Source organism: Lytechinus pictus, chromosome 5 (genome assembly GCF_037042905.1).
Source record: "Lytechinus pictus isolate F3 Inbred chromosome 5, Lp3.0, whole genome shotgun sequence".
NCBI lineage: Eukaryota > Metazoa > Echinodermata > Echinoidea > Temnopleuroida > Toxopneustidae > Lytechinus > Lytechinus pictus.
Genome location: NC_087249.1, coordinates 1,678,783 through 1,705,005, shown reverse-complemented (window position 1 = coordinate 1,705,005; position 26,223 = coordinate 1,678,783). Strand labels below are relative to the sequence as shown.

At 35.2% G+C, this 26,223-nt stretch overlaps 1 protein-coding gene across 1 annotated transcript in view; it reads right to left on the bottom strand.

Annotated features, from left to right (window-relative positions):
- Positions 1-21,240, bottom strand: part of LOC129261950 (semaphorin-1A-like) — a 44,113-nt gene extending 22,873 nt beyond the window's left edge. Inside the window, exons 1-9 of the mRNA XM_064099597.1 lie at positions 21,112-21,240; positions 18,453-18,567; positions 15,747-15,886; positions 14,797-14,871; positions 14,106-14,228; positions 13,149-13,287; positions 11,978-12,112; positions 10,220-10,344; positions 968-1,064 (exon numbers count right to left, since the gene is read on the bottom strand). Of these exons, the coding sequence (XP_063955667.1) occupies positions 968-1,064; positions 10,220-10,344; positions 11,978-12,112; positions 13,149-13,287; positions 14,106-14,228; positions 14,797-14,871; positions 15,747-15,886; positions 18,453-18,546 (928 nt within the window). The 5' untranslated portion in view covers positions 18,547-18,567; positions 21,112-21,240. The remainder of the gene's footprint in view (positions 1-967; positions 1,065-10,219; positions 10,345-11,977; positions 12,113-13,148; positions 13,288-14,105; positions 14,229-14,796; positions 14,872-15,746; positions 15,887-18,452; positions 18,568-21,111) is intronic.
- Between the last annotated feature and the right edge of the window lie 4,983 nt (positions 21,241-26,223).

The following is a 26,223-nucleotide window of genomic DNA, read 5'->3' as shown; positions in this document are numbered from 1 at the left end:
CTGTATTATCATCTATATAGAGCCTTTTAGACATACATTAAAATTGTGTATTTTGGTCTGCAGCAATTGCCTGTGCAGTATCAGAGCGTATCCCTAGAATGGCCGAAATCCGAAGAATATTCCAAAGGCTCCTGTACAAAATTTTGCAATTGAATATGAGAGCATATATTCAACAGTATAGTGCGCATGAGCGAATGCGTGAAATATACAACGCGTACAACAATGTCAAGCAATGCGGTGCGCATAGAGCTCAAGTATGCTCGATGACATCATAATGAACTACATGCAAGTCGCATGTCAACGACCAAATTTGATCTTATGAAGTGATGATGCCATTATGTGACAAGTGATATGACTTGTTTAATCAAATTTTCCCTCTTTTTGATTGCCAGGGGTGGGATAGATTTTATATTGGATGGCTTTCTTTCATGGAATACCAGAAATATTCCGCTCGTTAGGGCCAATATTCCACTCATCTGTGATTCTTGGAATATTTGCCCAAACTCATTCTGAGCCATCCAATATAATATTATTCCTCAAAGGTAATAAAATTATCCACATGTAAAAAAATCATCAAATCCTTCTTAGATTGTCATCCTCATCATTTTGTTCTGCCCTAGCTGGTCTCCACATGCTTCATACATGTAGTTCATAGTGTGCGTGTCCATGATACATTGCAAATATGGTACTATGACATTTGCTCCAGCGACAATTGCTCTGTTATATATTCCACACACTAATCGAATAACTAACTTCAACCCTGGATTTAACACTACCTTTAACCTAACATAAAACCCTACTGCAACCCTAACCCTACATCTTTAATAGACGTAATGAAGCCTGGAGCAATTGCCACAGGAGCAAATGTTGTGTCACTGCCAATAATTGTATTTATATGCATAGGTTGATTTTTCTTCAACTAACAAAAAATAATTTCATGGTAAGATGGAGACAAGGTGATACTTACGTAAATCATTAAAATATAAAGGAAATTCCCCTGGAATCGAACAGCTTAATCTTGCTTTCTGAAAACTGGACCAAAAGTTGTCGATTCCATTATCACCCTAATATATCAGGTACAGAGAGAAATGATATCAAGATTATTAAAATTATACTGATTGGTAAAATATCAGTATATCTGTTGGGTCACATTCGGTCTATAATGACCCTATTGAGCCTACAGAATCATTCTTTCCACACCATACAAATAAATAATCCTGTAGAACAAAAGATCATTTGATTTCATAGGTTCCCAAATAGCATTGTAGCTTCTAAAATTCTGTTTAAGGCGAGTTCACCCTGAAAACATGTTGCATAAGGTAATTTACAGAAAATATAGTGAAAAAATCTCAGTGAAGGTATAAATTTTCAAATTTAATTTGTGATTTCATATGCCAGCAGCTATATGTCATATAATATAAACTCCATAAATTCAAATTTTATAAGTGGTTAATGATACATACAAATTATTTTCCTATAGAATGGTGAATAAAACAATGTGTCTGATGATAATGATTGCTGGTCAATATTTTGATATCATTGAAATTATGTGATATTGAAAAAATATTGAATATTCAATAATGTTTTTACAATTATGTTGATATATCATGGTGACATGATATGACCAAAATATTGTCAATTATTAAAATTTAATCACTATTTATTGACCACAAATGCTGCTCTGTGCTTTAAACAACCCAGACCTTCAAGTTAGTTGGTACCGTAATGCCTGCTTTTCATGGACAAGTACCAATGAATGAAAGGCTTATTCCCATTCCCTCTTCTCTGCTCCAACGGATTTGCAGCTCAAAATAAACATATACATTGAATTTTCAGACTCGGCGTTATATCGCGTTATCGGCAATATTCTGCTGAAGATAATCGACTACATTGACATCACATGTCATATGGGGGAGCTGCTCGTTTTTTATCCTACAAAAAGAAAACTTAAAAAATCCATAATTCCTTTATTCTTTGAAGGTTTTTCTCCCGACCTTCACTGATACATGTACAATTTTTTGTTGATCTGCTTTTATTAAAATAAACTGTATATTAAGGTTAATGTCCCATAACTCATACATTGTTGGGAGGTTACCATCGTTGTATGAAACTGTACAACACCTGGAGGTAAAAATAAACTGTACAGTGATTGTACAGCCACTTTAAATGATTATTATACCATCTCTGGATGATACTGTGGAGAAGCTGAGGGAGGCCCAAGTACAAATTGCATGATCCCAACTTCACACAACCTACTTATAATTCATAGAGTATCTAGTGAATTGGGGGTGTTTCAACAAGCTGTTCGTAAGTTAAGAGCGACTTTAAGAACGACTGGTGATTCTTTCTTACGCGCTAAAACAATCGCCAGTGAACAATTTGATGTATACCATTTACCACACAAAAGGATCAACAGCCATTTTTTAAGTCGCTCTTAACTTACGAACAGCTTTATGAAACCCCACCAAGTATGCCATATGACAAGGTGATTTGGTAGACGTGGGCCCTGTTACAAAAAAGTATAAATGATTGATCATATCATCCATGATTTGTATGACTGATTACAAATAATAATCAATGCAATCCATTCTTCAAATTATCCTGACGATCAATTGCTTAGTTTTGTGTAATCAGGGGGCCATTTCATAAAGCTGTTCGTAAGATAAGAGCGACTTTAAGAACGACTGGTGAACCTTTCTTATGCGCTAAACCATCTCCAATGAACATACCATTTACTACAAGAATAGATAACAAGTCGTTCTTAAAGTCGCTCTTAACTTACGAACAGCTTTATGAAACACATACCAGGACAATGCAAATTCCTTGTTTTACCAAGATAAATACTTTAGACAAGTATCCGTTCATATACTGTACCTGAAAATAAGTACTACATTGTATTGCTGAATATGGTAAAACAACATCTTTAAACTATAAAGTTTGAACATGCCATATATTCACATGCCCAAGTAGAAAAACATTGTTCAGACATAAAAGCATAAAATTTTATTTGCCTGGCATTTATTTCTTGCGGGTACTTGAAAATAAAAACACTTGTGAAACATGAGTAGGATTCACAATATAGGCACGTGTGTTGGCATAAGAATGTTTCATCACGTTTAGGAGCTGATATTTTCATTTTTAGGTGAAGTACAAAGTAATATACATTTAAGGATCCCAGTCTAAGGTTGATAGTACTGTTTGTATCAATGGTAGCATAACAGTGTTGTGTTTCTGACCACTGCCTTTCAGTCTGTCTCTGAAGATTGTAGGTTCAAATCCTTCTTCTAACTGAAATACCCATCTCTTGAACTCAGGTTTGGTGAGGTAAATTTTAAAGGCAACACATAAACAGAGCATATGGGGAGCAGAAAATTTCTCCTTAACAAACACCAATCCATGCAACTGGAAAATAAGGAAGACTTTGCTAAAAAAAAAACTAGCACATCAATGATGTTGAGCTCATCCGGCATCTCGCAATGGAATTAAACACAATTTTTAATTTCAGCCCAGTTGACACTGTTGTCAGTTATATTGGTGACATAAATTCAGGAAACAGAATTGAAATTGATGAAGAAATTACATAGAACAAGCATTTTTTGTGATTTATGAATGAATTTTGTATAAATTAGCATTAATAATTTTTTAGTGAAAATTTCTAAACTCTTGTGTAGAACCTTGGTGAACCTCATTTAGCTCTCAGATGGAACAAAAATAATCAAAATCAATCAACAAATAAATAAGTATTTTTTGTGAGTTTTGAAAATATATGAATAAATTAGCATATTAATGAGTTTCAAAATTCTGTGTTGAAATTTTGTATCACCACCTAGAGCTATCATGTAAAGCAAACAAAATTGAAATTGATCAAATAATGAAGGAGAAAAATAATTTTTTTGTGATTTATGAATAAATTTTGCATAAATTAGCATAAATAATTTTCTAGACAAAATTTCACAATTTTGTGTACAAGTTTGGTGTTCCCATGCAGCTCTACCAGATGGAAAAAAAATCAAAATTGGTCAACAAATAAAGAAGAGGCAATTTCTGTGATTTATGAATAAATTTCGCATAAAGTAGCATAAATAATTTTCTACTGAACATTTCAAAATTCTGTGTAGAAGTTTGGTGAACCTCATGAAGTTCTACCAGATGGAAGAAAAAAAAATCAAAATCGGTCAACAATTAAAGAAGAAGCATTTTATGTGAAATTTTAAAAAATACACATAAATTAGCATAAAAATTTTCTAGTCAAAAGTTCAAAATTCTGTGTAGAAATTTGGTGAACCTCATGAAATGCTACCCGAAGGAAGCAAAAAGATCAAAATTGGTCAACAAACGAAGGAGAAGCATTTTTTGTGAATTTTGAAAAATGCACATAAATTAGCATATTCAATGAGTTTCAAAATTATGTGTATAAGTTTTGAATCCCCCACCTAATGCTATCATATAAAGCAAACAGAATTGAAATCAGACTTGAAATGACGAAGAAGAAGCATTTTGAAATTCAGTCAACAAATAAAGAGGCATTTTCTGTAATTTATGAACTTTGCATAAATTATAAATTAGCATAAATAATATTCTACTATAAATTTCAAAATTTTGTGAAGAAGTTTGGTGAACCTCATGAAGTTCTACCAGATGGAAGAAAAAAAATCAAAATTGGTCAACAAATTAAGAAGAAAAAGCATTTTATGTGAATTTTTAAAAACATGCATAAATTAATTTCGCTTAAATTAGCATAAAAATTGTTCTAGTCAAAATTTCAAAATTCTGTGTAGATATTTGGTGAACCTCATGAAGCTCTACCATATGGAAGCAAAAAATTCAAAATTGGTCAACAAATAAAGAAGAAGCATTTTTTGTGAATTTTGAAAAATGTGCATAAATTAGCATATTTAATGAGTTTCAAAATTCTGTGTAGAAGTTTTGAATCCCCCACTTAGTGCTATCATATAAAGCAAACAGAATTGATATCGGACTTGAAATGGCGAAGAAGAAGCATTTTGAAATTGTGGACGGACGACAGACGACGTACGCCACGCCACTGCACAAGCTCATCTTGCCCTTCGGGCCGGATGAGCTAAAAATAGGAAAAAAGCAGCATTTTTGCATACTGTATGTTGGAATGTTGGAAATGTCAAAAATGCAATTTTTTTTCTCCAAATTCAGAATAGTTGAGAGGTCTGAAAAAAATCACATTATTTTCAAAGAGTAAACAGAGCAACAGAGTCACTGGTCATGAAAATCAGGGTTTTACCATCTCAATTCCTGCTTGTTGCAAGATCAACTTTTATTCCAGATGTACAATATATGTCAGAAATCAGAGTATTTTTTAGTAAACAACAAACAAAAAACAAGTTTGTTTAGTTCTAGGTATGAAAGTAGCTGTGCAACGCTCCTATTACCAAAAGCGTCAATATGTTTATAAACAGTATTGACTTTGTAGGAACCATCAAAACATGTATATTCATGTACTATTACTAGAAGCAGAATATGTGAATGAGTGAAGATAACAATGCTTGTCAGCAAGATACTGATCTGACCTAACACATTAACTGCATTCCACTGCATTTGACATGTACATGATGCTACAAAAAACATGTATTATGAAAAACAAATCAGCTATAAAACTGCCATCATATCAAATATTGTAACTTTCTTTAAATGATTTCATTGATAGTATATGAATATCATTGAAGTCATTACACTGTAAAAAAAAACAGGTCGATGATGTCATGTTCTTTCCGGTCAAACAATAACCTTAATTTTAGATAGTTCTCTAACTAAGGATACATGTATTAAATGAATGGCAGGAACAGACCCTGATTAAAACTTCAACCAAAAAGCAGGTCCTCATACAAGACTATAAAATAGCAAGAGGGCCTTCAGCTGCGCATTCAGACTTAACTCGAGTGAAGGGTTTGCACAGCAGACTAGATCAAATCAAGGCACTTCACTTAATTAAGATTTATGACATTAAGAAACAGAAACGGAAACAAAGAATACTTGGCATCAAATTACTAAAATCACAGCCTTCATATGAAATCCACACTGCAATCAAGCAGATTTCACATGAAATAAAAAAACTTAAAAAAAAACTCTAGGAAGTAAAAAAAAAAACAGCTTGAAAAAAAATTGATTATACTATAAAAGCAGTCAATAGGCCCGACCCCTCTCATTTATATCCTAGGTCCCATTGCATTAATATCCTTATCAATGTTAATTTTGCAATTGATAGTATCTATCAAAAATAACAAGGCCCAGCAGGTAATAACAATTATAAAACAAGGTTTCAATGAAAGCTGCCTGGTTTAAAGTACTTGTAACTAAACCATATCATTATCAATGTTTAATTGATAAAAAATGGAGCATGATGAAAAAAATAATGTGAATTTAACCCTATCTAGGCCAACAATTTGGGCAAGAGTTTTGTCGTGCAATTTTTTTTGACCGCGCCGCTCACTGACTTTTTACTTTCAAGTCTTTTGAGATCAAATTTGCCACGCCCGGGTACGCGATTCTAATATTACTCAACATCTTGTAAGTGCACGTCAGATAAAAAATTGCTCAAAAATGTGATTTCTTGTACAAAGTCAATGCAATACATGTATGTGTTCTCGACCAAAGATCATGAATGTACGATTATTTTTTAGTTTTACTGGTCTAAATGGGTTTTGTTAATGCTGTTTATGATTTCAAAAGAGTCCTCAACAAAGTTCATTGAAAAAACAAATAAAAACAAAAGCTGAGATCTCAAGGGGGGCCCGGCCATATGACCTCCCAAAATACCTCGGCCTAGATAGAGTTAAGATGTAAACTGTAAGCTGAAAATCTGATAGTGGGACCAATTTCAACTGTAATTATAAGAATAACTTGAATGGCATTGAAAATTCAAATTTTGGGCTTGCACTCAGTAAATAAGATTGTATACTCGATCTGAAAGATAGTCAGAAAAATCTAAGAACCAGCGTGATTTGAACCTCTCATCTACTGATTGCCAGTCAGTGACTCTACCACTAGGTCATCACTGGTCCATGGCACAGTCAAGGTGACATTGAACAAATACCTGAGAAACTCAGTGGTTGACAGTTGGTTTCTCTTTGAATCCATTATGTAATCATTACCACAAGAAGCAGTTATCATTTTTAATGCATTCAGATTTGTCAAAAAGTCAGGTCAAACATTACAGGTACTACTGGATGTTGATGTGTACAATGCATTCAAACATTAGAAAGAGGGTGTATGGGTGATAAGGTTTTCAATTCAAACTTCATATTCTAGTCACTTGCAAGGCATTGGAAGAATTTACCCATAGCGTAATCCCCCCCCTCCAAAGAATTACCTATTTTTACAATGTACAGAATATTTTGTGTTTTTCTTTTAATCTGGCATTTCATCAACTTATCGATCAACAGTTTACTACCCTTAGTTTCCTGTCAACATGATAAAATACCACATTACAATCAATACACATACTGGTTATTTCCTTGTTTGATATTCGATACGTGCAACTTTGCAACCACAATATCGCAAATGAGTATAATCCATTCTAATGAATTTATTCTTAATTCCTAAAAAAAAATCATTAATCTCACTTTCCATTTGTTTGTATAATTCTCAGAGAGCACTTCAAAAGTATAACACTTCACACTTTCCCTAGACTTAAAAAAAATGAGGTCAAATGAACTCTCCATTTTGGAATTAGAAGGCATTTTCATTTTTGCACTTAGCATGAGGTGGCATGAAACATAACACCAGTGTCCTATTTGTTTCTAGGTTGAGTAGGATAGCAGCCCCATCAGTTCCTGGAGCACTGTGTAATAATATATTACAAGATACTTGAGAGCTGTCTATAGTCTTGAAGGAAAGTGCAACAACACCAAGGTTATAATCACCAAAGAGTAAAAACAACAGTTTATTGACTCTGATTCTTGTTTATTGCCATAGTACATAGCAACAGTTATGTATTCATTGTAAAAGTACAGTACATAGCAACGATAAAAATATCTACTTGGCAACAAAAGATCGTGGGAAAAGAGAGTGAATGTTGATACTGGGGAACTCATCTTCCCTACTCTTATTACATACAAAAGGAGTGTCAAATACAACTACTTCTGATTATTCATATTTGCAACAAAGCAAAATTGCAAATAGATGTATTGTGTATATGTACATGTACATTAAAATATCAAATAGAAATAAAAGGAGTAAAAGAAACCCTGTACAGTCCAACCTGCGTTAGTGACCATCTCTCTACAGCAGCCCACCTGTCTATAATGACAACTTAAACTGCTTCCCAAGGAGGCAGATTGTGTGTAAGAACCTGTCTATAGCAGCCACCTGCCTATAATGACCAATAAAACTGATTCCCATGGAGGCAAATAGTGTGTATACGAACCTGTCTATAGCAGCCACCTACCTATAATGACCAATAAAACTGATTCCCATGGAGGCAAATAGTGTGTATACGAACCTGTCTATAGCAGCCACCTGCCTATAATGACCAATAAAACTGATTCCCATGGAGGCAAAAGGTGTGTATAAGAACCTGTCTATAGCAGCCACCTGCCTATAATGACCAATAAAACTGATTCCCATGGAGGCAAATAGTGTGTATAAGAACCTGTCTATAGCAGCCACCTGCCTATAATGACCAATAAAACTGATTCCCATGGAGGCAAATAGTGTGTATACGAACCTGTCTATAGCAGCCACCTACCTATAATGACCAATAAAACTGATTCCCATGGAGGCAAATAATGTGTATAAGAACCTGTCTATAGCAGCCACCTGCCTATAATGACCAATAAAACTGATTCCCATGGAGGCAAATAGTGTGTATAAGAACCTGTCTATAGCAGCCACCTGCCTATAGTGACCACTAAAACTGATTCCCATGGAGGCAAAAGGTGTGTATAAGAACCTGTCTACAGCATCCACCTGCCTATAATGACCAATAAAACTGATTTCCATGGAGGCAGATTGTGTGTATAAGAACCTGTCTATAGCAGCCACCTGCCTATAGTGACCACTAAAACTGATTTCCATGGAGGCAGATTGTGTGTATAAGAACCTGTCTATAAAGCCCATATATTGTGTCTCCCTGTGATGGCAACTATAAACATGTTTGTAAACCAGATAAAATGCAGCTAACCCATAGAAGTACAATGTCTCCTTTAAGGGATGCTTTTGCAGTTATTATCCAGAATGCCACCATTTACAAATAGAAAATGGCTAGAAAGAAAAAAATGTACTGAAAAAAAAAATGATTCCATTCCCAGAATATTTTGTGATGCTGCTCCTGAATAATGGCTATTAAATTTGAGCCAATCCTTACACATTCTAACTTGAAAACGCGATGAAAATATCAAAATCACTATTTAAAAAGATGCAAATCGGCAGCTTTTCACCCCATACATGTATCTTTAATTTGACTCATGTTATAGTGTGAAATTGAAACCCTAACTCAAGAGAGTTCCTAATTTGAGGAGAAAAAAGAAGACTAATTTTGGCTTCATGAAAGCTGTGTACTTCTAATTGAATTTACATGTATGCATATTATGTGGTGTTAATTGGTGACTTGGATGTGGTAACCCATTGCCAACGGGCACCAGATTGATCCCTGTACAAAGCCTATAGGAATAACAGAGTTCAGTAGTTAACAGGTTAACTCATTGTCTACTGGAACTAATGATCCCAAAACAAAGCCTATAGGAATCACATAATTCCATCGTTAACAGGTTAACCCATTGCTTACTAGAACCAGATGATCCCTGTACAAAGCCTATAGGAATAACAGAGTTCAGTAGTTAACAGGTTAACTCATGGTCTACTGGAACTAATGATCCCAAAACAAAGCCTATAGGAATCACATAATTCCATCGTTAACAGGTTAACTCATTACTTACTAGAACCAGATGATCCCTGTACAAAGCCTATAGGAATAACAGAGTTCAGTAGTTAACAGGTTGACTCATTGTCTACTGGAACTAATGATCCCAAAACAAAGCCTATAGGAATCACATAATTCCATCGTTAACAGGTTAACCCATTGCTTACTAGAACCAGATGATCCCTGTACAAAGCCTATAGGAATCACATAATTCCATCGTCAACAGGTTAACCCATTGCCTAGTGGAACCAGATGATCCCTGTACAAAGCCTATGGGAATCACAGAACTCACAGAACTCAGAAGTAAAAAAGTTAAAGAATACTGACCTTACAAACTCTTGCCACCCTACTGTATACTAGTTTGCCTTGATTAACATGTTCAACAGCCAGCTCTCGATAGAAGTAGTACACTCGATCTCCAATTACCAATGGCTTACCAACAAAATCAGCCTCTGTATCATTTCAGGAAAAATATAAATATGAGTACATGAAGTTTTGTGCTATCAAATTTTGTAGAATTCACTTTGAAATAAACTGGCAAGATAAATGTTCATATTATTTCTATCTAACTATATAATGCTTTGATAAATGTTGATGAGAGATATGTAGACAAGTGCATTTCCAGAGCTGCCAACCACACTTCAACAAAAATCCTATTATTTAACCCCAAAAATCCTATTTTTAGACAAAAAATCCTATTCATACCCATCGTGTACTTTCCTATCATACATCTCATTATTTTGCTGTGCCAACTGTAATTTTTACATGTATATTATGTATACGACAGGTTTGAATAGGATTAGGGGGGGTAAATTCATAGGTTCTTCATTTTATAGTAACATAATTACATGCATGACTGATAGGTTACCTCATTTACATGTGGGACCCTGATGCAGCTGCTGATGTCGCTGCTCCTTTGCACTTACTTAATAGAGCAAGTTATGTTCTATAAAAAAATTCGCCATCAGCGTCTCCGCTCTGATAACAGAAAAATCTGTTTTTGTCCAAAATGTAGCAAGTGTTGTCACGTTTTTCATGGCTTCCACAGCTTGTCGATGCTTCTGCCGACTTAGGTGCAAGCTGATGTCCTTCGCACCGCCATGCGATATCGAGAAGTCACATGCACATGCCGTACATCGAGCGATGTAATCGTTCTTCTTGCTGGCCACTATGCATGGCCACCTAGTCGTATATTCGGATAGGAATGTTTGTCTCCGTGATGATCCAGATCCTTTCGATGCCATGATGAATATTACAGAATTAACTCTCTTTGTCCGTTGTTCACAATATGATCACAGACACAAACGACGACGGTGCTCAAGACGAGTACGAGGCCGGCCGGAGCATGCGGTATCGTCAGCCAGGCCAGCGCGCTAGTATACCGTACCGGTAGCTACACAGTGAATTTAGCTTCGCACCAAAGATGATAAAGCGCCGCGAGATTCGCACACAGTACATGCATAAGCATGCACGCGCACACATGAGTCCTGGATTGGCCATGGCTGCACTAGCGCTGGGAACATCGTACTTGCCTGTTGTGCACACGCACAACGTAATACCGCGCTCGCTATATACGAGCGCGGTATTACGTACGTAATGCCAATGAGATATACACACATAATACACGGATGCACATAGCTATATTTTCGTAAAATCGTATTTTATTTAGAAAAATCGTAGTGTCGTATTTTAAGTGAAAAATCGTACGGAATACGACAAAATCCTACTATTTGGCAGCTCTGCATTTCTCCTTGAATTTATTTTGCACCATTGGATGTTGAAAATATTTTACTGTTTCCCACTTCTGGGGCCTGTTGCTGAAATGCGTTTCAAACACAACTCAAGAAATCAATCGCAAGTCCCTAATACTTGATTTCATTGGTTGAAAGTGAAGTTGCGTTTGATCGCAACTGTTTGTGGACCTTCATGTACCTGTAAGTCTACGGCATACCTTGCACAAACAGTTACAATCAATTTCTAACATTTATTATACACCTTCATTGTCAACAGGGCAATGACACCAGCTTCAAATAAGCATTTGCTTTGCATTACTGCATCAAAGGAACCTTGTATTAAATGTCTTACCATTGACTGATCTTGAGAAGTAAGATGTAGTATCAAGTCGATTTGTGAATCCACTATCTGGATACACATCAACCCGAGAGATGGTTGTCTCTGATTTACCATGACTTTGGGAAACTCCTAAGAATAACTGACCATCTGAAATTAAAGTTTAGGAAGAATTAATTAATATGTTGAGCCTGGATCAGGTAAATAAAAATCATCTTGTTTTGTAATAACAATTTTTTTTCTAAAGTTAAGCTCACCAAAGAATGAACTCTTCTACGAGGCAACTCAAAGTCTATAGTTCACATAAATGGGAAAAAATCATCTCCTGGTATACATGTAGGAGTTGTTTTATTCAGTTATCAATTCAATTTGAAAAGAATAATGAAAGAAGAGAGAAATTAGAAAGACAATAGAAAGAAAACCAAACACATGAACCAAGGGCCTAAAACCATCATATGCACACACATTCATGTATGTATGTAAATAGAGAAAAGGAAAGAGCCAATGAACTATTTTAAGGTAACTTGTCAAAAATGTGTGCCATGGTAGGAATCCTACTATAATGGCACAATGTGTCTTTTCATAGCAGCTTCCTCACATTCCCCATCATTTTGTTTATGATGAATTATAGAATGGCAACCGTGCATGCCATGTATCTGGTATATATTTTCCATGCGTGCGGTAATTACTTATGCATGGTTGTAAAAAAAAAAATTTGCCAGAAACTTCCACCATTCTATAAAACAAATGATACACAGTTTTTTGTGTGCATCGGTAGGATAATTGAATATGCAGTAACTATGGAAACTAGTCGAAACCCACTCGGCTGCTCCTCGTGGGTTTAACAGTTCCACAGCTACCTTTATACGCTCACAAAACCTACCGATGCACTCACATCTGTGCATCATTTCTATTATAAGCGGATCGGTTATGAGAAGCTGCTTGCATGATTCCTGCAAGAAAGATACAGCTCTAACTTTTGACAAGGTGCCTTTATACTCTTTTCAGATATTCTCTTTTGTTTTCTCTTTATGTTCCATGCTGCTTTGTGAACTTTTAATGTCCTGATTAGTTATGATTTCGTACAATAATTGTTTACTATTTACACTGAAGTGTGGTATTAAAATATTAAAATACAAACTTCTAATTCATTTTTTAAATGACTAAAGATATCCTGTGTACCAACCTGAGTATTGTGAAGTAGCATTAAGTTCCCAGTGCTTTGGTGCAATACCGGTACCATCCACTGTCCCAAGGGGCCGTGATCTACTGAATTGACATGTCCCGTCACCTCTGGGACCTGGACAAATCACTTCTTGCATACCCTGACAAATAGAAATGTAAAGCTTTGAAAACACATTGTATTTCATTGATGTATGCGGGAGAAGATAACCGTTAGATAAGCAAAAGCTACAAGTACGCGCCAATGACAGACTGTACCATTTCATACTATCAAGAATTCTAGACAGTGGTGAACACTGCTGAATGTTGATCTTTGTCTGTGTGGCTTGCTGTGAGTGTAAGCACTACATGTATATTGCAGGTCCTGTACTTTGGCTGAGCCAAGACTGTGAATTCCAATTTCCCAAACATGTATAGCTCTCATAATCTCTCCACTCATTTACATGCATTCTGAAGAGTATGTAGACAGACATCTATAATATTACATTGTCCTTCATCATTCATCATATAGGAAAAACATGGTTGTGCAAAATTGTGAACGAAACACGTCAACAGATGTACAATGGTGTGGACAAAATGTAAGAGTTACAAGTTATTTTCAAGTTCACAAAATTTACTAATGAACTAAAAAGAGCACTGAAGAAGACTAGCTTCTTTTAATGTCAGCATATTTTGTAAATATCTTGACATTTTTATCCCATAATAGTTTTTCTTATACAATGATATTCACAGCTGTTATGCCTTGATATCATGTTGTGCTTCTCGATCTGTTTGCATTCATAGGATTTTTTTAATGCAAACAAATACATAATATCAAACACAACTTGATATCCATAAACATCAAAAGCACGTATTTGGGATTCGCACTTGACTTTTAAAAATGTGTTTTCAAATACAACTCTTTCCACCATGGGCCCCGAAGCATTTTTAAAGAATTGAAAGCTGATTTAACGGTACTCACAGCACTGTTTCTTGTGAGATTACAGTTATAACATCTTGGATTGAGGGCGTTAGTTCCACACACCAGTAGCATGTTGTTGGAGATTACCTCTGCTATCCTTATGAAGTTATAACAGTCTCTATCCTGTAATCAAAGGGAGGGGGGGGGGGCAGTAGACAATCAAGCAGTTATTCATAAATAGAGTCATGATGAGAAGTGGCTGTGGGTACATGGTAAACTGACAGTGACACAAGTCAAAGAAACAAAAATAGAAGTACATGTAGCAATTAGTCATATTAACGAAGTAGCAGCAGTAAGTGGTAAGGTAGAACTACAGACAGTAGTAAAAAAGAAGTAGTTGTCTCAGTGTAGTAGTAGTTTAAGTAGTAGAAGTTTAAGAAGTAGTAGTAGTAGCAGTAGTAGTAGTAGTAGTAGTAGTAGTAGTAGTAATAGTAGTAGTAATAGTAGTAGTAGTAGTAGTAGTAGTAGTAGTAGTAGTAGTAGTAGTAGTAGTAGTAGTAGTAGTAGTAGTAGTAGTAGTAGTAGTAGTAGTAGTAGTAGTAGCAGCAGCAGCAGTAGTAGTAGTAGTAATAGTAGAAGTAGAAGTACAATTTTCTAGTACACGAGGTAGCAGTAGCTAAAGTAGTAGTAGTACATACAGCAGTAAAAGTAAAGTACTTTTCCTCATCATTAAACACAAAATAAAACTTACCTTTTTAAATGTTGTACGAGTTCGACACTGAATAAATGCATCGCCATTGTCACAAGTTTTGAATTCTTCAACACTCTGTTGAAATAAAATCAGAAATACCATAATTTCTTATGGGAAGAAGCATACATCCTATGGAATGACATAGTGAACATTTTTTTACTTTATATAACACACATATTTGTTGTATTTCACCATTGTTTATCAATGAACTTTGATTCAAATAAAAATCATACAATTTTGACTGAACACTGTTCAACTAAAAAAAAAAAGGAAGTACAAATAAATGTCCTTGAAAGACAGTTTATAGGTAACCATTTTAAAATCATAATAAAAAGGGATTGGCTATGGATACCTATAAAAGCTGGGTGGAATATACTGTACATGTATCTCAAATGATCTCAAGAAATTATATCTATGCTTACATTGACTTAAATCAAGGTGATCATATTTATAATTCAAAATTGACTCTTGTTGTTTGGTTTTAACTTGGACTTAAGTTTACAGTCTTTAAATTAAGTTTACAGTCTTCACCATCAACCTTCTGTATATGGAGATCATCTTTATAGGCCAAAATAAAACACAGACTGTAATACCAGGGAATACAATACAGAGCTGCCAACCTGAACAAGAACATTTCAGTATTAATAATGCTTAAAATCAGTTATTTTGGTGAGGAAATCAAAATTTTCAAAGAAATACCATAGAACACATAAAACTGAAACTTCAGAAATCAGTATTTTGCATGAAACCATCAGTATTCTTCTCATTTTCCAGTGCTAAATGCAGAAAATCTGTTCTTTACTTGGCAGCGATGAATATACCTCACATACATACAATACAATCTCCATGTACACTAATGCAAAGTCTTGTCTACATGTATGTAGCCCTACTTATGTAAAAATGAATACCTGCAGTATGAAAACTACACATTTTTCTAATTAAAGCCTTACTTTATGAAGATTATTTGGATCATTATGATTTAATGTGAGAAGCATTTCTCTTCCTCCGATGAGGGCACTGTCTGATTCACTCTGTAGAATACGAAAACCCATGGTACCAGGGTTAGAATAAACTTTCTCCACTCCGGCAACTGAAACATTAACATGAACACAACAATAACAAGAATTAATCACAAATTCATTGCATGCACTGAGCACAAAAGGATAACTTCTAAACATGATCATGTTGCACATTACAGAAATGATTTTCTTCCATGATTTTAAAACATTGACGAACTGAACAAAATCCTATACTTCAATATCCAAATAAACCAAAAGGTAGAAAATTTCATAATATATGGTCATATATGAGCAAATTTATTTTTCCAAGTTGCTTATAAAAACTTCTACTATCACTGTATGTCACTCTTGTATGAATTCTTCTTTACCCATTTACTTGATAATGGGGATCCCTGCATACCCTATTGCATAATGCATATCACACTCTGTAAAAGCAAATCAGTGGCCTTTTTTTAAAATTAAACAAGGTAAAATTAACTTGACCTCAGAAATTCAATATCAAATAATAATGAAAACAAAAATGCAGTTGTTGAAATATAATAGTGAACAAGTGGAACGCCTCCGACAGTCTCGCCTGCATAACGCGATTTGATATACCAGCAGTGCTGACTTTGAAAAAGACTATTAAATAATTATTCATAAAAGAAAACACTCATATGATAATAAAATGCTATGTCCATTTACCCAACATGACCTTTGACCATGATCATGTGACCTCAGCTATGTGCAAAACAACTCGATTACCCTTATGTCTATGTTTCATGAACTACGTGTAGATCCATAAACTTTTTAAGTTATGATACCAATTCAACAAATACCCCCAACACGGCCAAAGTTCATTGACCCTAAATGACCTTTGATTTCGGTCACGTGACCTGAAACACACACAAAATATTCAGGGATACATGGTTACTCTTATGTCCCAATTTTCAATGAACTAGATCTATAAACTTTTAAGTTATGATGACAATTCCACAAATACCCCCAACATTATCAAAGTTCGTTGACCCTAAATGACCTTTGACCTTGGTCATGTGACCTGAAAATCGCACAGGATGTTCAGGGATACTTAATTGCTCTTGTATAGGTTTCATCAACAAGATCCATAAAATTTTAAAGTTATGATGATGATTCCACAACTACCCCCAACATGGTCAAAGTTCGTTGACCCTAAGTGACCTTTGACCTTGGTCATGTGACCTGAAACTTAGGCAGGATCTTCAATGATACACTATCACCCTTATGTCCAAGTTTCATGAATTAGGTCCATACACTTTCGAAGTTATGACGACATTTTAAAAACTTAACCTTGGTTAAGATTTCGATATTGATTCCCCCAACATGGTCTAAGTTCATTGACCCTAAATGACCTTTGACCTTGGTCATGTGACCTGAAACTCAGGCAGGATGTTCAGTAATACTTGATTACCCTTTTGTCCAAGTTTCATGAACTAGCTCTATATACTTTCTAAGTTATGATGACATATCAAAAACTTAACCTTGGTTAAGATTTCAATGTTGACGACGCGTCGGAAAAGCGGCGCCTATAGTCTCGCTCTGCTATGCAGGCGAGACAAAAATTGTATCATGCATGAAACTTGCAATGCCTATTCTCTCCATCAGTGTGCATTTCCAATTATAGTAAACTTGGGAAGGAATGTCATGCACATTTCCTGCCCTTTTGAGCATGCTCAGGATTGTGATTCGATGAGCCTGGTTTAGATTATTGAGATTTCCCTGATCAGATTCTAAATGATCTAAAGGGGTTGATATGCTAGACAGTGCAGAAAATACAGTAGTGCTGCATGCAAACTTGGAATGGGCTGAAAAGCACCACTGTTGCATAATAGATTGTGTATTAAAAACCATTGAAGAGGAACCAAATGAAATTTTGACAGTAGTGTGAACATAAAATGAGTTTTTTCTATAAAAATCTGCATATTTAATAGAGAATAATACTTTATTTTAAAATTAATTCAGCTGTGTATCAGAGGGTTTTTTCTGGGGGGACACACTGTGTATGGCTTATGTTTCAAGTTGATTTCTTGGAGACTCTTTCCTTTAATGCATCTTATTTATTTATTTTTATTTATTCATTCATTTATTTATTTTCCACTCTTGGGCTGGATGACCCTCTTCAGCCACAGGCTGTTCTTCTGAGGGGTCCAGTGTACACGTTTAAAAAATACAAACATACAATATACAAACAAATACATATATAAATGAAAAAAAAATCAACAACAAATGTATACATACATGTACATGTATTCCTAGAAAATGCTTCTAATGACTATAGCTTATTAGAAGCATGAAAAACTATATGAAAATATGAAGAAAAAAAAGAATAGTAGGATGGGAGATGAGGGGGGGGGTAGCATGCAGTAAGGGGTAATCATAATAAGTGCTGAGCTAATGTGGTATTAAGCTTCTTCCCAAAGGTAGTAAGAGAAGTTTCATGAGGGATGTGTGATATTAACTTGTTCGATAGCTTTACGCCTTGAAACAAGAAACGTCTTATGCCATATTAAGTTTTGAGGCAGTTCAAAGCCAGTTGGTCATTTCCAGACCGTATACCGTACAGTGTATATGAAATGAAGAGCTTGTTGATTCATGTTTGAGTATTTGAAAGGTGCTTACCTTCAGGAGGTAGAGTAGCAATGATAGGTGTACTGGAATGACTTTGAATTATCAAACATGATAAAATCAAAGTACACACAAGCAGTAGCTCCATTAGGGTGTGATGTAGATCTTCCTGTAGAAACAAAACATTCAGAGGATCTATTACAGATTTGATCTTTGGATGAGATAAGGGAATTGGACTCTGTGAATTGAGTTGCACAAGACGAATAGATAAATCAGAGATGTCATACAGAATATAGTAGGCCTATGGTCATTTTAGCAGGCCTTATGGTAAACTAGAAACATCATTAAATGCAGTAAATTATAATAATAACCTAGCCCTTTTTTAATCGCATTATGTGATAATGAAAAAAAAAATTCCCTCTGATACATTGCTAAAATTTTAATCATTCACTTCAATGCCTATTCATCAAAAGATGTGCAACAGATGTGCATCCATATCCCAATGGAAAATCTGAAATACAACACAATGAAGAATTCAATTTGGGAAAAAAAATTACATAGGGGCTAGGGGAAATTTTGCCCCAAAATACTTAAATGAGCCCTGGAAGAAAAATAAAAAGAGCCATAGAAAATCCCCATTCATAGCTATGTTAAAGCTTTAATATCTCATATTGCAGATTTTGTCAAGGGTAATATGAGTTATGGTCCTTTGAAGGTGAAGGGTACAAAATCCACTTTTTCCAAACTGTTTTGGTGTATTAATGTACATGCACCAAACCAACCTTTTTGTAAGGTTTTGGTTTCATCCGAGTTTTTCACTTTGAATTTCAGTGAAATGCTAGATCTCTTCCGTCTCTGTTAACTTTTTGTGAGTGACTGGCATTTACATATCAACTGCCTACCTTCAATCTATTTTAAACAAGTCGATTTGGAAGCAGTGCTGAATTTGAAAACAGTTATTGAATAATTATTCACAAAAGAAAACATTTGTATCAGATCTCGATCTATAGACTAGTCGTACACATGAATATTCATGAATTGAGCAACCTTGATCATTGAATAAGTGAATTGAGCTGCAATTTCCGGCCGTGCATGCGCAATTTGCGTTTGCGATGTTTTGGAATCGGCAGTGAATTAATTATAACGTGTGAGGAAACTGTTACTGGCTCTAAGTCTAAATCACCAATTTTGAGACTGAGTGATAGAAGCATGGAAAAACAGTGAAACTTGGTGAAATGTAAGTCAAGAATAGTTTTTTAAATTATAGGTCGTGACTTGCTTAATGTTGACTGTTGTTGCACGAGTTTTATGTTTTACACCTACATGTAGATATAGATCTTTGCCACAGTATCAGAGCGAGTTTTGTACCTTGTTGATATTCGGGTAAGTGTAGCGGTAGTGAAGTGGAATGGAGCCTACATGAACATCGCTTGAGGTAATCATAACCTTGTTGTTCATTGAATGAATGAGTAGCCTGGAGGCTTCTGGGGAGTAAAAGTCATCTACTATACGCAGGCTTACTCCCATGAAGCCTGGCACGGCAAAGCATAGGCCCACACGAAGGAGAGTATTTGGAGACAATAATGTTGCTCCAAAATACTTGATTTGTTTAACTTGCTTATCACACAATTTTGTAAATGGAAAAGAAGTTAATTTCCCCCCATTAGGCACTCATAACGTTTTTTTTACAAGAATAATTATTAAAATATTAGGAAAAATCATGTAAGAAGATGAGCAGATACTCACCGATGATCTTGTCGCCATATTTCCGTCTTTGTTCGTAGCCTAGTTACAAGACGCGTAAAAGAGAGGGCGACGATATCATGAGCAGTACCAATTAAAAAAAAAAAAACTTCAATCGGCCGATGAATATCGTGAATTGTTGTGTGATAAGCAAGTTAAACAAATCAAGTATTTTGGAGCAACATTGTTGTCTCCAAATACTCTCCTTCGTGTGGGCCTATGCTTTGGCTTTGCCGTGCAAGGCTTCATGGGAGTAAGCCTACGTATAGTAGATGACTTTTACTCCCCAGAAGCCTCCACTGCTCCAGGGCCAGGCTTAGACCAAAAGCTTCGGTCTCTGTTATGTTGGTTGTTCAGCTGAACTCCGTTGGCTTCACTCACCAACTACAGAGACCGAAGTTCTAGCGCAATCTGTACAGGGGACTCAATGGCCATATGTTTATGTGTATTAAGTTCGGATAAAACAGGGCAGTGAAGTTGTGCGACAGCCGAGGTAAGTCACTGTTTTTTTTTCCTTTTAACTTGATTTTCCCCGTTTTTTGGCAATTAATGCCAAAAGGGAATATTAATTTGCATTTCGGTCGCGTTAATTTTCAAAAGTTTGATTCATTAAAGTCAAGACAAAAATTGAAGAGCCCCGTCGGGGGGATTTTGCATTGTAAGTCCCCTAATGGTGGCTGCACGATAGCGAGCCGTCTGTGTATGAGGAGAAATTTAAAAAATAAAAAAATGTTAAAAAACTCCTCGAAACAGACGGCTGCCAGCTGTCTAGAGACTAGGCCAGGCTATGAATGAGTGGGTCTAACGTTTAACTTACACAGAATCAAGTAGGTGGGACAACACGATAAGAAATGGCGAGAAAACAATCGGGTACAACATGATACAAACAGTATTTCAGAAGAAATTCCACTGTATAGCCTACATAAAATGTCGAGTAATATAATATCATAAAGTTAATACTGAAACCTACCAAAATCTCCAAGTATGATGCTCTTACTCTTAGTTTGACAAACACATCAAATGTGATCGTCAGTTCCCGTTCCGCATCAACAATGACATCACGCTAAGCTCGCACGATCTCAATTATTCCGTTTCTCTCATCATATCATGGACCTATTTAACTAACTTAGTAATTTTGGTCAAAAAAGTAGGGGGGACACAATATCAAATGTCCCCCATACTATTTGTGGTCTTTAATGATGGTAAGAAATACATCATTAAAAATCGAAATAAAACGTGTATTTTAAGGACGAGATGACATTAATTTTGGGATGATAACCTTTTTTTTTTTTGCTTGTCAAATTCAGTTTCGTCGAAATGACCTTAAATTTGGGGTGATAACCTTTTTTTTTTGCTTGTCAAAATTTCCAGCCCCTTGTCCCCCCTACCTTTTGGAAGAGATTTCCGCCCCTGGTCAGATATATATATTATCATAGGCGGATCCGGGGGGCGAGGGGCCCGCCCCCCCCCCCCCCCCCCTGTTGCCGGAGCAAAAGAAAAGGAAGGGAAAAGAGAGGAGAACAAAGACGAGGACAAATATAAGAGGAGGATCCAGTTAAAGAAATAAGATGAGGGGAAGATCAAAAAATTCATGTCACTATAAAAAAAAATTCGCTCGCGCTACGCGCTCACATTGTCTAGGTGATTTACATATCTTGCTCAATATAGAGCTTAAGATATCAAGTTTGAAGTCATATTTCAGCTCGGAAATCGAACTTTCATTATTTTGTTTGATTTAAAATTTGATTTTTACAAATTAACTGCTTTAAAAAATGTCAGTTTATTGTCTGAATATTAATATTTTCTGCTCGCTCGGACAATTTGATTTGTCAGGTAGCTATTATTTTTGTGTATTTAAGTTCTCAAAACATCCCTATTCAGGTCTGATTGTCAAAAAGTGTCAGCTATAGCGCTGCACGCTCGCATGTTGATTGGTGAGTTATGTTTATCTCGATATTAAATATTCAACAAACCTAAAAATAATCCCCATTTCATGACAGTTTATCAAAAATTTCGGCTCGAAATTTGCACTCGCATTATCAACTCCTGCTTCTTTTTTCATAATTACAAAAGTGCTTAAAATGTCCAGTTTTCAGGCCATAATATTAACAGATTTCGTGCTGTCATAGGCTTATCAAATTAATTGATAAGATATTAATTCAACAATTAAATTGTCCTTTTTTTCAGAATGGAATATCAACAAGTTGCATCTCGCGCTTAGGAAGAGGAATATAGGAAGATAGTCATCATGTCAAAACTCAAAGCAATAATAATGAAAAATGCTAGCTCTTTGTTATTAAAAATTAATTGCGACCCATATCTACCTCATAATTTTCCTACAAAGTGCTTGAAATATAGAGCTTAAATTGGCCTCCATTTCAGATTAGAATATCAAATATTTTAAGCTCGCGCTTTGCGCTCGCTATTTTCATGTTAAAAATGCATTCAGAATTAATGCTCAGATTCTAGGTTTAGATAAGCAGCTTGTTCTCTATTCAAATCATTATCCTGTTTCAGGTCAGAATATCAAAAATTTTCGGATCGCACTATGTGCTCGCATTATAGGAAGATCCCCAATTACTCATCCTTTTTATTATTTACAAAACATGAATATGTGTCCTGTTTGTAGGTCTAAATTTCGAATTTTTCCGCTCGATTGCTTAGTTATATGAAAATCTCGGTTGCAAAAGGGGTTAGATCCATTTTTCATCAATTTGATTTTTTTTTTGTCTCAATGTATAGACTTTTAGTAGCTCTATAAGATCATTAAGATGATACCAAAGAAAAGTTGAATTTCCCATTAAAAAGTGAATAAAAATGGCAAATAAAAATCACTTTTTTTCATAAGGGGTTAGATCCAGATCAGTTTGGTTGCAAGAGGGGTTCGACCCACAAAGATTTTTTTGGAAAAAAATATTTTTTTAAATATGAAGACAGGTAGATTTCTTTTATACCCAATTTTATGTTCACTTGGTAGGGTATCATGAAATTTTAGTTTCGCATAAGAATATTGCAATATGGGAGAATAAAAAAAGGATTTTCTTGGAGTGGAGCTTTGCGCTTGCATTATCAATGTAGATAGATCCACAATCCTTTTCCTGATTTACAAAACATCAGTGAATAGTGTGTCCCGTTTTTAGATCTTAATCTCGAATTTTTCCGCTCGCGCTTCGCGCTCGCATCAATTGTTTAGTTATATACCTATCCTGTTCACGATTACAAAAAGTGCTTGAAATTTCCATTCTTTTGGTAGAAATGCCAAAAATTTTCAGCTCGCGCTTTGAGCTCACATTATTTGATTGTTTAAATATGTAACGTCTTCATGTCTAACTGCAAGCAATCCTTAACAGGTCACTTGTCGATCAGATCTAAACGTACACATTAAAAATTTCTGCTCGCGCTTAGCGCTCGCAGTAATTATTTAGTTGCATACACGTCTGTTCAGGATCACAAACATTGCCCAGAATTTTATGACAAAATATATGAAATTTAAAACAAATTTAGCACGCGCTTCGCGCTCCCACTATTTAGATAAGGCTAATGAGATTATATCATATTTATGTTGAGTTAAAAGTAAAGCTAAGAAGTGACTACTAGGACTACCCCTTCAAAGAAACAAACAAAATCAACTTCGAGCGGCCTATCGGAGAGAATATGGCTGAAAAACTTTCCGCCCCCCCCCCCCCCCTATTGACGAAGGCTGGATCTGCCCCTGTATTATGTAGGTTTTAACTGAAAATTAAAATATTATAAACTTGTATAAAATTATTGAAATGGCTGCAGTCGCCACATATTATTGCAGTATTCAAACCACAGCTTTCCATAGTGATTCCACATTGGACTGAAAAGAAAAGCAAGAATTAAAAAAATATCGACAAAGAATTTATTTATGGGAATTATGCTAACATGTCAAAGTTATCTCTTATTTTTCATATCTCTCATGAATTTATTTTTCATCAGTAATAAACTCACGCTTATACGTACGTTGCATATTCATCTCTCCTTTCAAAACTTGCAAGAAATGGAGATCTTGACCCTAAAACTTGAGTTGGAGAAGAAAAACTTGCCGGCCTATCACAATTTACCCCTTGAATTAATTTAACTGCCCAAATCTATGAAAGCAGATTTGGAACCACTGAACTACTAATACATATTTACTTGTATTTTTTTAATGTTATTATTTGGGCATGCAATTCCATGCTTTAGCGGGACCGTTTCCAGTCTTAGGAGATGTTGCCAAAAATATTTACTCTAAAGAAGATGCAAATTTACAAGTATAGATCAATTTTAACTAGTAGCAAATCGATCTATGCTTGTTGATACAAGGACCAGAGCAGTGATCACTTGCAAAGTTGTAATTAGTTGCACTGATATATGATTAATTTAGATACCTAAACCTGACTTGCAATCGCTTGTAAGTTCCTTGCAACATAACACTAAACATCGGGCAGAATCGTGCACTATTGATTATTATTTAGAATACATAATGAGAATTATCATTGTCTATGCTATGGGGTATGACCTATATCTTGATCCTCTGTCTTTAATTGATTTTATATTGATTGTATAGATATTATGATCCTTTATTGAAAATGAAATGAGACAAAATCAATAAAACAACAGTATAATTAGTACACATTTTTAAGGTAAACTATGTATTTTCGACCTCTACCCTTAAATCTAACCAGCCAATTCTATTTTTTTTCTCATATAGTTCATGGAACCAAACTTGAAATTTGAAACTATGGGATCAAGGATTGAAGTAAGCGGATGTATACTGCTCTGCCATGACGAAATTTCCCCTTTCAAGGAAAACCAATCATTAGTAATATTCAATTGGTCAAACGCCATGCCCGCTTAAACTGATTTGATCTCATCCCATTACGAATAATAATGGTCAATAACTTTTTTCCTATATATGCAACAAGTTTCCCCAATATTAATTGCATAGTGTACCACTCCCTCGTCACATTCATCGTCACTGCCTACTTGATTTGATTATTGTAGACCTATACCAACTTGGTCTAATTCTCAGTTGGCCTATGCACATCTAACACAATTCATAATGATATATAGGTAAAGTATCCACAAGAAATTCAATACGTTTCATAACGGATACAAGGGATATTGATCTTGCTGTTATTCTATGAAGAATTCAATATCAGGAAATAGAAGCCGAAAGTACAATATAGATCGGAGTTCCTATGTTTATCTGATTACTTTCACTTCATTTTAAACTTAATATATTTATCTGGTAAAAATGCAACCAACTAAATCATGAATAGTGACAAATTAGATCATAATTGATAATTTAGGAAAAATTGTTTATTGTTATCTTCAATTCATTTATTACTATCCGAAACAAGGACTGGAAGCCAATCAACTTCATAATCCTTTGTTCAGTATCGTGATTTAACTTAAGTGAATATAGTACAGAGTCTTTGTTCACCAGCTTTCAATTCCCTTGAATATGTAATATTCCACATTTTCATACTAAGTATCAGATCAATTATTTTTTTAAACAATAAGATTAATTTTTAATTTGGAGCCTACTATCTTTCTTTTTATTATTCTCTTCCTCAACATTTTACTTCCGGAAGGCATTTTCTTCCTTAATCAATAGCCATCGTGCGCACAGCTTTTGTTTTATTCAGTAATTGCATTTTTTAAATCTCAGGCGACCAAGATTATTTGCCAAGGAGGGCCGGATAGGGGGGGGGGGGGTGGGAGTTTTATAGGGATGTGGCATACTTATATATCTTTTCAATACTTCCCCTTCCGTCTTTTCTTCGCTCGTTACTTCTTCTCTACCCCGGCCATCATTTTGGGAAGTAAGAAAGAGCGACCACCCTTGCCATTCCTAGTGCTGCCCCTCTGTGCACAACATTTCAAAATTAAATTAATAATAAAAAAGACTTGGCTATAGACCAAATAGTAAACCAAATAACAATAAAACCATATAGTAATTGGACGGAATGATGACTACACCTATTAATATTAGATCGAATAATTTCTATTAGATCTGGCCGTTGACCAAGTGGTAATAAACCGATCCGGACGATGGACCCTTTGAAATAGTTGT